Genomic DNA, 17,138 nt, shown 5'->3' on the forward strand with positions numbered 1-17,138 from the left:
TTCATATAAATAAAATGAGAGGGAAAAAATAAAAATATTGTTTAAATCTAGTTGCCTTTTTTTTTGTACTAAGTTAATTTTCAGCCTTATTCATATAATATCTTTACCCTCTCTCTTTTACTTGTTTTTTTAATAGTTATTGAATTTGGCGAAGACATGTTCTTGGGCCAAAGCTATTGAAGGGATTTGAATCTCTTACTGTACATTTCAAGTAAAATGCAAAGAAAAATAAAAAGAGAAAAGTGAGTATAATTTCTGACAATATGGGTCCTAAAAAAATAATTAAAACCTACATCTTTATGTTATTTCCAATTTTCTCTTACACACATATTCGTATTGTTGCGTAGCTTTCAAGTGAGATAATTGATAATAGTCTCCAATTGCTTTATCTAATGACTGATTAAGATGAGAGATTGTGTTTTGTAGAACAAGTAGTTGTGACACTAATTTTTGCTCAAAACTAAGAGAACCACTTTAATTTAGAAAGTTTGTGCCTTGCAGGAAATTAAAATGAGATATAGAAAATAAAACAAATCTCTCAATAGTCTCGTAATCAATTTTTCGCCAAATAAAATTATCATTCTAAAGCATTTGTAGTTCTCTTCTACAATTATGCGTCATTTAATTAATCGGGAAGAAAAATTCCAATAACTCAATAAAAAAACCTTTTTACGTGTCTATAAAAATTAAATTGAGCGCAAATTAAAATGCTTTCAAAAATAATTTGAGACACTTCAGCTTTCATATTAAATCGTTAATTAACATATTAGTGGCGGAACATGAATTTGATCTAAAATATTGGAGCACAAACCATAAAAAATCTAGTGCATGTATCTCTAGCTACGATATCTATCACACAGTATCCAAATTAACTAAAATAATTTAGATCTTATTAATTTTTTTGCCTTCTAGATCTTATTAATTTAAATCACATCTTATTTTTTTTTGTCTTAAATGAAACGAAATGTCAAATAATATTAATCTTAAAATAAAAAAACAACAGCATGTAGGATAAGATCCGCCTTGTTTGGAATTGGAAACTCTGTCATAACACAAATCAATTAACATTTAATGAATTCATATGCTTGAATTTATTTATGTTTTTGATGATTAATCTTGGTTGATGAGAGTAGCATATAGGAGTTGGTTCCAAGTGTCAGGAACCCCGGGGAGGCACCAGTGGGTACAGTCGATTCCCCGGCGGCCACCATAGCCGTAGATCGATGGGTGGCTGTCCTTCCGGAGCTGAGAGAGAGTGGTGATTTTGAGGAGATAAACTAAATTAGGGTTTGACATTTCTCCAAGAACCTTTTCTACAACCAACTCTGCTGGGTGTGATCCCCCTCCATATGTGTCTCCTTTCACTGGCTTCTCTTCTCCCACACATGTATTTGATCCTTCTGCTCCCCAATCCTTTCCGCTGAAATTATATAATAATTTTTAATTATCAGAAAATAATAATTTTGGTTAATAATTTGTGAGATAGAATTATATATATGATTACACTTACTTCATATGATCTGGAGAAACACCTTGAAAGAAAACCTTAGTTTGGGAAGAATCAACGTTGGTGTCAACCCAGTTGGCCCATGTCTTCAATGCTTTCTCATACGCTACTAAACGATCCATGTCTTTCACTGTTTGATTTCCCTCTTGAATGTAATCCCATCTACAAAAACACAATTCACATTAAAATTAAAACTTAATTGTTTTTGCAAATACATAATACAAAGACCGTATTTACAACATAATTTTGTCTTCATAATAGACTTAATAAAAGAAGAATTGATTGCATTCTCTATCCTTAATTTTATCCATTCACTAATACAAAATAATATATTCGGCATCTATAAAAATACATTTTCACGACTATATATAGGGTGTAATAAATCTATCCTTAAATCTTTTTGAAAACATATTTTTAATCAAATATTAACTCTTCATTTAAGAACCTACTATTATATACTCCTCCGGTCCTTAATATAGGACCTAATTTTTGAGGTGATTTGGTCCTAAATATAAGACTCATTTCTCATATTTATTAATTTTCTCAAAATTACCCCTATGGATACTCCCTCAACCATAATCAAGTAGAAGAGGGAGAGGGTATTAAGAAGGATGATTATGGTGTTTTAGGAAAAATGTGTCACTTTTCTTATAATTAACTAATTTACCTAACTTCCTTAATCTAATCAAACTAGTTAAATGGGTCTTATATTAAGGACCGGAAGAGTACTAGTAGTATTGCCTCCGGTCTTTTAGGACTTCGTTTGTAGACTATAAACAAGATCTTATAATTAGGACTAAAGATAGTACCACGCAAATATAACAACCAGGCCTAACAAATTACTTTTGGTTTTGTGTATAAATAATATCACTTATGAACAATTCTGCATAAATTAAGAAATTGAGTTAAAATTAGTTAATATTTTTGAAATTTTAAAATCTCTCCCAATAAAATTCATTAATTAGATTTAATTGTTTAATTGGTTAAAATAATTCATTAATTAGATTTAATTGTTTAATTGGTTAAAATGTTATTTAGTTTGCTATATGTGGAAGCAAAATATATTTTTAAAAAATCTAAAAAACCAAAAAGCCTCATATAAAAGAAATCGAAATGAAGGAGTAGATAAAATAGATAGATATACGTACGGTTGCCTTCTGCCAGCGTGAAGCCACCAATGCCAAGAATCGAAGATCAATACATCGAACTGTTTCCAGAATTGGCCTGCTTCTATGGAATCCAGTTTCAGTACTCGACCACCATTTTCATCAACCACATCCACCAGAAACACATTTCGACTCATCACCACCTTCACATCATACTCCTGCAATTTATTCATATATATTATGCTGGAGTTATTTTAAACCAAAATTAAAAAATATTTGACCAGAGAATAAATCATAAGAATTGACACAGTGCAAGCTCTCTAATTTGAAAATGATTAGTATTTATATATACATATATATATATATATGCTGATAAATTAACCCTATAGAAAATGCCAAGATTATGGAGGAAGTCGGTATAATTTTTATTGAGTTAAATAAAGTTAAAATTGATTAAAGTAATTCATGCATGTAGCTTATTCTGATAATTAAAAGCTGTTTGCACTCAATTGACACTGAGCCCTGAGGTTGCGTGATTGATCCTCTGCAAATGCGGTTGATGCATTAATGACTATTATATAACCATAATGTTTTGATATTATTTTCAGTCTTCAATATAAAAGTTAATTAACTAATTTGAATAGATTAAAAAAATAAGTTAAGTTAGTTATTTGTAATAAATATGCGTTGTCTTTCCTAAAATATCCTTACTAATCAAGTGTATTAACTAGAACTACTATAATTAAAAGGATTACCTTTAAAAAAATATATATAAATATGAGAGATAAAGTGGACTGGGATTTTATATTTAGGACAAAAATAAAAGTAAAATAGAGTACTATATTAAGGACCAGAGATAGTATAAAATTAGCATAATATTTCTTGGTTAATTATTTATCATGTTTTTTTATTTTCGTCAGGTGATTTAGATCCTTAATTTTCTTCCTATACATGATTAATCAATATAACAAAGAGACAAGTAGTTAGGAAGTAATATTAGTTAAAACCGAGGAATCATATACAGACACTTCAACTTAAAGCACGAGATTCTATCTTTTGTGTTACCTATCACTTAGTGGTTACATCTGAAATACTTCTTATAATCATAAATATAAGAGTTAAGAGATCAATAAAATTAGTTAAGTTAATTATTTGTAAAAATAAATGTTGTGTGCTGATTTTTTAGATTACCATTTTAATTATTTATATTGAGAATTACTTTATTGATACAATTTCCCTTTAATTAATATATGCAACAATGGGGTAGTTTAGAAAAAAAATCATAAATTAACGTAAATTAATGTCTTACATTTATAATCAAAATAACTAGTTTTTACGTTTATGATAGAATATAGTAATTGAATTTGAGGTATGAAAAGAGAAAAAGATCTAACCGGGAAAGTGAAGGTGGAGAGAAGTCCGATCCTATCATTGGTGTACTGAGATTGAGGAACAGATTTATGAAGCATACAGGTGAGTGACTGCCATTGGTTCAAACTCAGAGAATCTCCCACAAACATTATACTTTTCCCTCTCATTCTCTCCAAGAAATCTTCACCATGGAACCTGCTCAAACACCCACCCAAAAAAAAAAAAATCCAAAGCTTACTTATTTACTAACCAATTAAACAAGTCCTTTAACTAGAAAAAATTACATTACAAAATACTACGAAAATACAGCAAATAGAATTTTCATCATGAATAATCAATTCAGTTTAATGACAAAATTTCATTGCTAATTAATTAATGATAGTCTTTTTTGACGGACTTTGCAAATTCCATCGTTAATTCGTTGGTTTATGTGTTGCATTAAATTCTAAAAATGAGAATGGAGAAGAGTACTTCCAGTTTTTAATGTAAGATGTAATTAACTAATTTGAATAGATTAAGAATGTTAGTAAAATTAGCTAATATATATTTTTTAAACACCTTAAGTATCTTTCTTAATCTTCCTCTTCCCTCTCCTACTTGGTTATTATTGAGAAAATATTAATAAAATTAATTTGAAAAAATTGATGAATATGTGAAATAAGTATTACATGTATAACCAAAATTAACTCTCTAATTAAATTGTACGTTGAGTTCAGGAAGAGTATAACATATTTAAAACTTTTAACCAACAAAACTAAATTATTCAGCATGTATGTACTTACCTTGGTAATTTGCAGGCCGAAGGTTGCCAACTATACTTAGGATAGAAGTTATCAAGACGACCATTATTAGAACAATCAAACTGTTTCTCTATGAAATCACAGTCCGATGATTCATACAGAGGATACGATTCATCGTACACCCAAATCCCATCAAACAAATCACAGTTATTAATGTTCCCTTCAGATTCTATTGTTAGAGAAGAGAGAGAAAATAGCAGAGAAGCAAATACCACGGATATGGCGAATTCCGCCATCACATAATTCTGAACCGAAACAAAACAACACACTACTATGTATGTACTGGCGAATATGGATTCTGATGATAAATAGTGGGTTGTTGAACAAGGCTAGTGAAGCTCACTATATATATATATATATATATATATATATATATATATATATTATGAATGAGAGAGATCTAGAGGGAGAGAGAAAGAGAGTTTAATGCTATAAATGAGTGAATAGGAATAAATAATGTTGAGAAGTCAAATTATGAGAGAGAATAGAGAAAATGAGGAATGAGATTGAGAGACACAGAAAAGGAGGTTGAGAAACTGAAACTCTTTGGAAATAGGGAATGAAATTCAAACGGGTGAGACTCATGCGTCAATATATAGCAGTCTCACCCTCCATTATGTCTTTTCCTTTTCCTGTTTTTTTATTACCAATTTTGATATTAAGAAAAAAGTAATGATAAGAAATAGTATGAATTGCTTAAAAAAATTGTCATCTCCTTTTTGTTTTCCCCGCTTGGTTTAATTTAAATATTGGATTTTTCATTTTACCCGTCTTCGGCTTACTGATAGACGGTTTGAATTACCACTGAAAAAGTAATTTTACACGATATAAGATAAATAGGTTAGAAGAATTTTGTTTCATGAAACATAAAAAAATACTTATTCGTGGAGATTAAAGGAATTAATTGAATTACTTTATTTGTAAAAGATATATATTGATTTTCTTACGATACTCCCATTAATCATTTGCAATCAAACATGTTTCATATAAAAACTTTTTTTTAATATGTACAATCAATAATAATAATTTGAAAAAATTATAAATTTTATAATATTTTATATAAACAAAGTGAATTGAGATATTATATTTAGAATTAAAACAAAATTATCTCCTACATTTAGGACTAGAGGGAGTAGTAATTTTGGAAACTTGTAAAAATATTTAATATTTAACTAATTTTAGCTAGTTTTCATAAATTATAAAAGAATTTACATAAAGGACCGGAAGGAGCACTTATATTGCCAATCTTTTACTCAATCTTTTTCAAATTTTCTTATAGTTTAATTACTGGATCAATCCTACTCTTACATTTTTGGAGCTCGTTTTCTTGACACGACCATCTATAAATTGCTTATAAAAAATCCGAATCTATTTTTATCATTTCAGGTGACATGTCGTTCAACTGTTGGTGAGAACTGAGAAGGATATTCAATTATTCTTATTAAGAAAAAAAGAAGGATATTCAGTTATAACATTTGGCTAAACTTTCTTTCTTTCTTTTTTTTTTTTTTGCCCCCTGCACAACACTGGGCTAAACTTCCACACACGCAGACACACGCTGAGACATTCTCTGAGTCTTTTGTTTTTTTGGGGGTGGGTTGGGGAGCTTACTCACTTTTAAATTACAACCCATTATGGTTTTTGGGTGTCACAATGTTTCTGCTGTTTAAGCCCATAAAAGCCCATTTGGCCATATCCCTCCTCATGGGCCGACACAATATGCCCAATGAAACTTCACAACTTACAGATGATTATAAAATTTAATAACCACGTGACAAACCGAGATTTTAATTTCTATTGAAAGAGGTACTCACAGCTAATGTCTAAGATGGAGTGAGTTTTTAACAATATCTTGCTGGTAATGATAGAATTTTCGATCATGCGTTATGAACCTTTGGGCTGTCTATGCGCAAACTTTGGCTCCTCGGAGGATACGAAGAGTGAGCTTCATGGCTCTACCAACACTGTTGTATATAACATTTGGAGAACACCGGAAGATGATTAAAAACCCTTTTATAATATAAAAACAAGCAAATACTACCTCGGGTCCTAAATACTACTTTCGATTTTAAATGTAAGAGCTAGTTGACTAATTTAAATAGATTAAACAACTAAGTTAAGTTAGTTATTTGTAATAAACAGGTGTTGTCTTTCCTAAAATATCCTTGCTAATCAAGTTTATTAACTAGAACTATCATTATTAGAAGGACTATCTTTAAAAACAAAAGATAAATATGAGAGACAAAGTAGATTGAGGTTTTATATTTAGGATTAAAATAAAAGTCAAACAAGGTCTTATATTAAGAACCGGAGGTAGTATAAGAACTAGTTGATTAATTTGAATAAATTAAGAAAATAAGTTGTTAAGTTAGTTATTTGTAATAAACAGGTGTTGCTTTTCCTAAAATATCCTTGTTAATCAAGTTTATTGGCTAAAACTACCATTATTAGAAGGATTATCTTGAAAAAAAAGAGGATAAATATAAGAGACAAAGTGGATTGAAGTGTTATATTTAGAATCAAAATAAAAATTAAATAAGGTCTTATATTAAACATTAAAGCTAGTATTTTTTTTTTCTCTTGCAGACATAGCGGTTTTTTTTACATTAAATTGTTCGGATTTCAGATGTGTTACTTTGGCAACTTGCCTTCTCTTCTTTCCTTTTCCCCTTCAACTTTCCCTCTATCTTCCACCCAATTATTGGATTAAATATTAAGTGGCTAGGATTTAGCATTCCACAAAAACTGTTATTAAAATATGAAAAATACAAAGGATAAATAAATATAGTCAAAAATTAAAATTAAGAAAAAATAAAAAATTATTTTATAAAGTAGTAAACCTAACCACTCAAAATTTGATCCCAAGGTGTTTGACCTTATAAGAGATTGCAAGGTTTTGCTAGCTGGAATTGTAAAGTTACAAGGCCTAGAGATTTAAGTCTTGGAGATTAGCCTATGAGAGTTAGTACAAAATTTCATGTATGATCTTGAGGACTGAATATAATATGCATATATTGGATTGAGTTAGGATAAATTCTTATTTCATCTTTTCATTCACTTCTCCAATTCATATTCTATTATTAATATACCCTTCATTAAGCTTTTATTGCTCTCTGTTTATCTAAGGCTTCCTTGTTAAAAAATTGTAATTTCAAGTGAATTTAATAGTAAATTTTCTAAGTTATGATATTATTTGTAAAGTTAAAGTGCAAATTTGTATTAAAAGTTTTCACTCAAGATTCTTAGTATTCAAAAAATTTTCGGTGTAAATTTTTAGAATCACAACAATTTTACCCTTTACATTAGTAGTTAAAATAGTTAGATTAATAATTAACATTTTTAATTGTTGGGGAATTTTGGGCATTGAGTTGTAATTCTCCCTAACCTTGCCGCCTCACGAGAGGAATTGACCAAAATTTGAAGGTTTTTGCCCTTCCTCAGGGCTGTGCCAAAATTTGAAGCGTTGAAAAATCACAAGGCAAAGCGAAATTACTCGCTTAAAATCGAAGGAACAATGATGTTCCTTTCTCTTTAACACCGAAGAAACACTGATGTCGATTGAGGAAGGTACAACAGGAGCGGCATCACCAATATCAGACGATTGCGTCCAAACCTACACCGCTTCTGACTGTACGCTTTCTCACCTAAACTTCGATCCAAAGACACTCCCTTCAGATCTCTCGCCCCCTACTTCACATTTTATTCTCCTTTGCTTCCTTCACACTCTCTGTTTGTCAACCGTTCTCAGGTGAGTTGCCCTGTGCTTTGACTTTTTGGTGTGGTTCATGCTCTGACTACCTTAATGTGTTGTTGATTGTTCATTGGAAACATGGTTGGTTCATGCTGGGTCATTTGCATTTGCTTTGGATTGGGGTTTATTTGAAAAAAAATTGCTTTTGATCTTAAGTTTCGAATTCTATGGTGTGGGTTTTCAGATTATGATTTGGATATAAAGATACACTAATCCTCTGGTTTCTCAGCTAAATATTCTTGTCTATATCTATGCTTGAACATGAATGAAGCTGATTTAGCCATCCCTGTATGAATTTTTCTTTTGTATAGGTAAAGTTGGCGTTTCTAGTTTTGATCTGAGCTACTATAGCAGATTGACTATCTAGAAGCTTAGGAGAAGCTGCTTCTGTTGGTTTAGGAAACCAGTACATATCTGCCTGTCTTGTGTGAGCGTGAAGACGACTATATCTACTAATTGTTTGTTTATTCTGTTGTGATTGGACAACTTTGATTATGAAGAAAGGTCCCCTGCCTGAACTGTGGTTCAGGTGCTAGCTGTTTTATGCACCTAAGTGAACTTGTATTGTTTAATCTGGTACCAAGTGGTGAATCAATTGGTCATCAGTTGGCTTGATTCGTCTAGAGCACATAAATGGCTCACTATACAGATCGAAATGGTGCAAGGGAGCTTGGATTCAAAAAAGTTTGACCTGAGGGATACTCAACATCGACAATAAAATCCTGGGCTTTTGTATGAGTAGAGAGCTTTCATTTTCTCGTTGGTGTGATGAAGATTCAAGGGTCCATTTGGATCAACAATTAAGTAATGCAGATGCTAGCCGAGAGGAAGCCAGAGATTCTGATTTTGAATTGCCTTTTATTGACACAGATCAGCTGCAAATAAGGTATCAGCATAAGGGTATGCATATGAATGGTGTTGGCACCATGGGTGATGATACTGTTTATCTGAATGGTAATGGATCTGAGAAGTATGTTCCTTTAGACATTGAAAATGGGGCTGCAAGGCAAAAAGTTGGTGACTCTACCGTTTCTCTAGCTAGGCATGGATCATTGAGAGGAAGCTCAGCAAATCTTGTTTCTGCTGCAGATATTCTAAAGACATTGTTTTTCATACTTTTATGGTACACTTTCAGCCTCTTTTTGACCCTGTAAGTTCCTTCTGCAAGCAAACGATGTATAAATTCATCTTTTTATTTTTTATTTTCCCTTTCCTGTAGTTTTCTTATGCTGGACTTGTAAACAGGTACAATAAAAGTCTGTTAGGTGACACTATGGGAAAGTTTCCAGCTCCTTTCCTGATGAATACTATCCACTTTGCAATGCAAGCTGTGTTTTCAAACTTTATCACTTGGTTTTGGTCTCATAGATTCCAAACTAGTGTTTCTATGTCTTGGAGGGATTACTTATGGCAAGGTAAATATGTAATTTGGGTATATTTTATTTTATTTTTATTTTTTTGCCTTCTTTCTTCAAGTATAAATATATGTTATCAAAACCTTGGAATAATATTGTCTTAAAATGATGACGAGCACAGTAATTGGAATCGATAACTTGTAGATTTTGAGTGGACGGTAATATTTCCACCAGAATAGAGTTAATAAACTCTAGCCGAATAACTTTGTATTGGGCATTGACTGGGTCTTTGACAGAGAAGAGAAAGATGCTGTGTTCATCCCCAATATCTTGTTTGATCACTACCAAAGAATTAACTGAAATTGGCACATTAATCCTCAATTATCTTCTATCTACTTCCGGAACTATGGTTGATTGTTGATCTCCATGTCTTTGTACTTTCAAAGCTTTTTTGGCTCTCCTAAAGTTATTGTATTTTTATTGAAAAAATTGAATTATTATGAATTACAATCCAATGATGTCATTATTACAGCCCTACAAGAGCTTTTTCAGCCATTCTATGCCATTGTGTTTAATCTTATTCTATTGGGAGTGTCCTATTTTAAACAGAATTTTGGTGAAGTTTCTTTTCTTTTTTTAAAAATACTGACAAGTATTTTCTACAACAATATCTCTTTTTGCTCATCTTTTCTCATATCCCCATAATTTACATCACATCCTAATTTATTGCTTTGTGCACGCGTGTGCGTGCGTGGGTGTGTGTGTGTGTGACTGTGTGTTACATGCACGCGCACACACACATGAATGGATTCTTGTAATTGTTTTATCTTTCAGATTATCATCCTCTTCATGGAATGCACACATATGCTTTTGACATGAAATGGTCGAAGAATATTTGTTATGGAAAATTGTATAACTTTTTTTTTTTTAATAAAAAAATTTCCCCTTCTCCACGTGTCAGTGCTTTTATTGTAAATTTATAACCACTTACTTTATTGACTTTTCTATCAACTAATGCCACAGATGGAATTTGCCTTTCACAGTTGTACCAACTGCTCTAGGGACAGCATTTGATATTAACTTGAGCAATGCTTCTCTTGTTTTCATCTCTGTCACTTTTGCTACAATGGTTAGTGACGTTTCTCTTCTTGTTGTTCATCGTGAGGAAAACGTCAAATAATATCTATTTTATTTTGTATTGTTACTGAAGACTGCATTTTCTCTCTTTCTTTCTGTTTTTCTTGCCCTGAGGAAGTAACTATCCTTATTCTCTACATTTACCTCTATTTTATTTTCTTTCTTGCAGTGTAAATCTGCTGCTCCAATTTTTCTCCTTCTATTTGCTTTTGCTTTCAGGTGAATAGTCTTTTGATCTTTGTAATTGTTCTTTCTGTTTTTGTGACCTCTGAATGCTGGGGATCAAAATTGAACAGTCAGTTATGAGGAATTACATCTCTAAGATACATTGAGGCAATTAAATTCTATATTATGAATTCTGACCATTCCTAAAATACAACATTGTCTGCAAACTATCAATTATGTAGTACCTAAATGGTTACTGATTCTATACGAAAGGTAGACTTATGTTGTGTGACAGAACTTTTAGTGGCCCCAGAAGACTTCAAATTGTAGAAACCTTTAGCTTTGAGGAATAGCACTTTCTTGTCATGCTGTGATTATCCAAAACTTTCGCCAAGTTCTTAGTTCTAAAGTAAATTTAAACATTTTTCAGTGTTACTGTCAATTAGTTGATCTATTTATGTATGCCCATATGGTTTCCAACTGTGAATTTAAACATTTTTCAGTGTCACTGTCAATTAGTTGATCCATTTTTGTATGCCCATATGGTTCCCAGTTGTGAAGTTCTATGAAAAATTGATTTTTATTCAGGGCTTCAAGTTCTAAATTGTTTATCTGAAAGAAAATAAAATCCTAGAATCATGTGACGGTGGATGGGAATGATGCTTTGTAGTTTAATTCATTTAATGTGAATCCATCTAAAGTCGAATGGAGGCATAGGTTTTTTAAACTGTCTAGGATTACCGATTGAGTTTTGATAGGTGATGTAAGATGTTTAGTGCCTAATATTCACAAGCCACATCCTGTGGCTACTGTTGTCTACCACAGTGCTCCCAGTCCAAGCAATTTTACTTCAGGAGAAAAATCAATGTTTATGCTGATACCACAGAAATTAGACTGGTCTCCTTTCATCTTTTGTTACATGTATGAAAATGAACACTTCATATTATATTGTGCTTTCCATGAAAAGCATTTTTTTGGGTTGAGTTTCTAAAACTTGTCTTGCGTGTCTGTTTGTAGATACATGCATTTTCAGCACTAATACCTGTTTACTGTCATTTAATTGCAAATTTTGATTGGAAGGTTGGAGACTCCAAGCTTTAAACTGTCAGGCATCATCTTAGTTATCTCCATTGGTATATTACTAACAGGTATATATGGCAGCTCTAGCTTTCATGCCTTTTAATTTGGATTTTGATTTGCATTGATTGTTACAAAAAAAGCAGAATATCAATGTAATTCTCATTACTGGACAAACAATGAAACACCCTTGAAAATGTGTGCATCTTGGTCAAACCAAATACACCATAACACTGCTAAGGGTGTACATTGCCTGTGTTTTGCCCTACTTAATTTACCAAACTCTTTATAACTTGTCAAAGGAAATCGTTCCACGGTCGGAGTGTTTTTGGTCATTCTCAAATTGGTTCTAAGTGTTGGTTTTATGCAGTGAATACCTGGTCAAGTGGTCAAGTATGGACAGTTAACTATTTGACCTTCATATGAGGAATGCTTCTTTTTTATTCCATTATAAAAGTTATTACTTTATAGGGTTAATACCATTGTTAGTCCTTATAGTTTGATTGAATTTTGGTTTTGGTCCCTATAGTTTCAAATTGTTGGCTTTGGTCCCTATAGTTTTATAATTTTTCAGTTTGAGTTTAACGAATGGTTCTTATTACTTTTAACACGATTTGGTTTTGGTTCCTATACTTAAATTTAGATTAAGCCCTTATGAAACTATAGGGATCAAAACTAACGATTTGAAACTACAGCAATTAAAACCAAAATTGGATCAAGCTGTAAGGACCAACAATGATATTTTATACATCTGCACAATGTTTTTTTCTTTTTTCCTTTTTCCTTTCTTCAGTGGCTAAGTACATTTTTTAAGCCTTAGAAACTTCTGCACGCTGAGAAATTTGTATGTCCATCTGAAATACAATTCCCTTGAGATGCAGTTGCAAAAGAGACAGAATTTGAATTTTGGGGATTTGTACTTGTTATGCTTGCTGCTGTTATGTCTGGGTTCCGTTGGTGCATGACTCAGATCCTTCTGCAGGTTCAGATTTTGTTTCTGATTTCTTTTTTAATATCTATTTTCATGTTTTGTGCACTCATTTTTTCTGCCCTTAACAATTATTCTTACTCCATTTTGCTGGGCTGACTTGGTCTTTGTTCTCTTCATGCAATTTGACACCAAACCAATGCTAAAGAAAGAAGCCTATGGTAAGTGTCCTGAATAGCTCTGCAGTAATTTTTTTTAAGGAAAATAGTTTTGGAGATTTATGTGATATTTTGATGAGAAGCGAGTAGTCTCACTTAATCATGACTATTTTTAACTCATTCAATGATATATTTTTGGTATTTTCAGAGACTTGACGTGAATATGTGCCAGTTCAAGTTCTCATTTTTTATGAAATTAATTCATAGAGATAGGAATTACGTAACAATAGGAAGTACATAGCAAGAGTGAAAATCTGTCCTTTTGTGTAATTTGCATAGCAGCGCCAGTAGATGCCCTTTATTTCAAATCCCCAAGGAACCGGCGAAGCAAAATCCCTCTTGTACCATAACGGATGTGAGGGAGAAATCTTAGGCTCAAAAAGGTTATGCAACTATGCTCCACTGAGTCACATCACATGCAAAGGACGAAAAAAAAAAATGACGACAATCCCAAAGCACCTTGCTGGACTATTGTAGGTGGGCACATAGGTTCAATGCTTTCTAAACTAGCTACTATTTTTTCAAGGGTTGTTGAAGACCCTGTCTGCTGTTTTTGGAAACAACGATTTTTTTGTCCCATAACTAGATGATGATGTAAAATTGAGGAAACAGAATTTGACAGAGATATACCTTAGTATTTGTTAGGATTACAATTTTTGAAAACTAATGACCGTTATATCTCTTTGTGAAATTGTGGAACCATATGTTGGTCCCGTTTATTAGTTACTCTTTGATTACCTTATTTAAATGCTCCCTCTGCTAAATTGAATTAAATTTTGGTATTCTTAGAAATATTGTTATTCTTGAAAGTCTTCTCTTAAATTAGAAATATTGTTTTGGAAGATTGGCATCACTGACAAATCTTGGACATCTTAAACCATCCATGTAAGCAGAAAGAATGGTCATTCTGATTTTATTATTTTCTTAATTTTCTTAGAAGATGATGTGGGACCTTTGCATGCCTTCATTACCATTTGAGAGATCACTGCCCCATAGAAACCGTGTACCTAAAGACAACCCTTTAAGTCGTAGGTCTTAGCACAAGGTTAGAGTTCTAGCTTTTCTAAAGCAGTATCTCACTGATGGCTTAAGCCTTTTCAAGAGGAGGCCTTTTTTGCCTGTTGTGCTGGAAAGGCCTAAAGCCAATCCTAGGTAACAGTAAAGCTTCATAGGGTCTTTTTGTTCAGGTGCAGTTGGTTTGCATCTTCATTGCCATGTCTGTTTTACGTATCCTGCCTTTAAGACAGTGACCAAACTGTTGCGAATTTCACGTAGGTTGGAACTTACTTGACAAAGAGTTATTGCTACCTTTGGTCCGTTAAAGTTACAGCTCCCATTCATTGACGCTTCAGTTGCTGAATATAGATCGTCATCCCATGCAAATAATAACTGAGCAAATTCCTATAATTACAACATGGGTAAAAAATAATATTTGATATTATGGATGGTATTCCTGTCAAGAGAGGTTGTTGAATTAGCCAGAAGTTTTGTTGAGACTAAATTCTCTTTAAAGGTCTTTCTTCATGGACTAGATCCAGGCAGAGTGCTAGATTCTTACTTTTAAACCAACGTTTAACCATTCATCATACTTTATGCTTTAGAACATGGCTTACCATGCACTGACCTTAGGCATGTGTGAGCTTATCTCTGGCTTCTGGCCTTGACCGAAAATTTGATGACCATGTTTTAGTTTTTTTCTATTTTCGTCTTCTTTGAATACTATTTCTTTAAAAGGTCTGTACCTTTGTAATGAAATGCTGATAATTTTTCTCAAATAATTTCAGGGATAAAAAATCCGCTTACCTTGATGAGCTATGTAACCCCAGTAATGGCAGGGGCAACTGCTCTTCTCTCTCTTGCATTGGATCCATGGGGGGAATTCAGGCAAAATGATTATTTTAATAGTCCATGGCATATTACTCAGAGTTGTTTACTGATGCTTTTAGGTGGCGCACTTGCTTTTCTTATGGTAAGAGTAAATGTTCCCTTTTTAGGACATGACATTACAATATTTTTTGTTGGACTTTCTGCTTTCAATTTTTTCCTACTGTCAAATCAGTTTTCAAAGGTGGATCCCCTTTATGCAGGTATTAACAGAGTATGTTCTTGTCTCAGTAACTAGTGCGGTCACAGTTACAATAGCTGGGGTTGTAAAGGAGGCTGTCACCATATTGGTATCATTTTTTATCTTTTCTATGCCAATTTGTTGACGTGAACATCCACTGGCTACCACCCTTTATTGTGGTCTGTCTCATATTCTAAAGAACCTAGCTAAGTTGTCACTTTTGTGCTGATGTCATTCATGACTCACTTAAGAAGGCTTCCAAATTACTTGACACAGATTGTGCATTATAATTTGATTAGTTTTTAGGCTGTTGTATTCAGCTTTCTATAATATTGAGTTGATGGTATTTCTGCATATGCTGATTTGGTGGTGTGGTAGAGTTTAACAGGTTTTCCTGTAAGACTACGCCCTCACGATCTGCATTGAAAATTTTGATAATTGTATTTAGTAATTAGTTATTAGTAAATTTGATGAGGATGGGAGAAACAAATGTTTCATGCTTGTGTTTTTCTACTCATTCAAGTGCTTTATATACAGAATTAAATTTATTTATTTTTTAATTTGTTAAATTTTGTCATGTATGTTTAATTTTCATGTTTGTGCAGGTTGCTGTCCTGTACTTTCATGATCAATTTACTTGGTTGAAAGGACTTGGTCTCTTCACTATCATTGTTGGTGTTAGTTTATTCAATTGGTACAAGTAAGTCATAAGCTAATGCACTTCTCAGCAATTTATTTTGGTATTTGGTCATACTTTTCTTCCCTCTTAATTTAATTTAGAGCTTTGAACTTCAAGGATGGTGATGGTCATGCTCTCTTTATTTTGAATGGCAGATATTGGAAGCTTCAGAAGGGTGAAGCAGGTGAAGAGCATGTGGGTGGGACCTTCAAAACAGATTCGGCTACAAAGTATGTTATCCTTGATGAGATGGATGAGCAAGAAGAGAGTTCCTGATTTATGAAGTCATTGTTAAAAACCATCGTTCAAAAGTAAGTCACTTCATGATTTATTGATGTTGATGACTGGAATCCTAATTTCTTTGGCCAAGGCTGGAATCATTACAGACGCTTCAAAAAAATTTCTGCTTTTTTTCCCTATAAATTGACAACCTTGTGTCTTGCATGATTATGATACGTATAGAAAAAGATGGATTGACTCTTGAAAGAAGCTTTAGAGTTGCTTGATATACTCTGATCTTCATCCCATCACATTATAATATCCAATCCCAAATAAAAGAATGTTTTTTTCTGATGATAGCTTGGTTATCTGATGAAAGAACGTTGCTTTCAGTACTGAAATATGCTTAATACTAACACTCTTTTTTTCTATAGCAGTCCTTTGTGTATATTTTGAAGCTGATTGGGTGGAGAGAAGAGAGAACCAATTTCCCACATATAATAAACAATATTTTGTCTTTTATTTTGCTTCATTCATTTGACATTCTCTCTGAGATAATTCCATAGAGGCTGTTGTGTATTACAGAACAATAACTTGCTATTGTGTTATAATCTTGAAATTTTGGTTGGACTGTGCACAAGTTATTTTAAATGCCGGATGAATACTTACAGATTCTTATTGGGTATCGATTTTTTAATTATGTCTGATCTAATTATGAGTTCTATGAAAATTTAGTTATAATATAAAATAATAGTTTATT

At 32.4% G+C, this 17,138-nt stretch overlaps 4 protein-coding genes across 5 annotated transcripts in view; 2 read left to right on the forward strand and 2 right to left on the reverse strand.

The window, feature by feature from the left end:
- Window positions 1-17,138, reverse strand: part of LOC114718950 (putative disease resistance protein At5g05400) — an 88,409-nt gene that overhangs the window by 59,832 nt on the left and 11,439 nt on the right. The gene's annotated exons all lie outside the window — the stretch shown is intronic.
- LOC114718949 (protein trichome birefringence-like 43) lies at window positions 1,023-5,049 on the reverse strand. The gene is made up of 5 exons (XM_028904396.1): window positions 4,767-5,049; window positions 4,008-4,179; window positions 2,656-2,831; window positions 1,511-1,669; window positions 1,023-1,420 (listed from the first exon to the last, which is right to left on the reverse strand). Exons 1-5 carry the CDS (start codon window positions 5,018-5,020, stop codon window positions 1,111-1,113), a joined length of 1,071 nt encoding a protein of 356 aa, XP_028760229.1. The 5' UTR covers window positions 5,021-5,049; the 3' UTR covers window positions 1,023-1,110.
- On the forward strand, window positions 8,240-9,235 carry LOC114718951 (uncharacterized). 2 transcript variants are annotated; one of them, XR_003737871.1, is made up of 2 exons: window positions 8,240-8,532; window positions 8,847-9,235. XR_003737871.1 is itself a non-coding variant. In XM_028904404.1 (2 exons), the coding sequence occupies exons 1-2, from the start codon at window positions 8,336-8,338 to the stop codon at window positions 9,148-9,150; spliced, it is 312 nt and encodes a 103-aa protein (XP_028760237.1). In that variant the 5' UTR covers window positions 8,240-8,335; the 3' UTR covers window positions 9,151-9,235. The 2 variants fall into 2 exon arrangements, 1 of the variants encoding a protein (XP_028760237.1); XM_028904404.1 differs by having other exon boundaries at window positions 9,036-9,235.
- On the forward strand, window positions 9,244-16,533 carry LOC114718946 (probable sugar phosphate/phosphate translocator At1g06470). Its single transcript, XM_028904391.1, has 11 exons — window positions 9,244-9,685; window positions 9,781-9,950; window positions 10,934-11,019; window positions 11,197-11,246; window positions 12,273-12,340; window positions 13,151-13,251; window positions 13,406-13,418; window positions 15,200-15,384; window positions 15,503-15,589; window positions 16,086-16,180; window positions 16,315-16,533. Exons 1-11 carry the CDS (start codon window positions 9,270-9,272, stop codon window positions 16,433-16,435), a joined length of 1,392 nt encoding a protein of 463 aa, XP_028760224.1. The 5' UTR covers window positions 9,244-9,269; the 3' UTR covers window positions 16,436-16,533.

This window comes from Neltuma alba, unplaced genomic scaffold, assembly GCF_004799145.2.
Source record: "Neltuma alba isolate B1F8T4 unplaced genomic scaffold, ASM479914v2 tig00011881_pilon, whole genome shotgun sequence".
NCBI classification, from domain to species: domain Eukaryota; kingdom Viridiplantae; phylum Streptophyta; class Magnoliopsida; order Fabales; family Fabaceae; genus Neltuma; species Neltuma alba.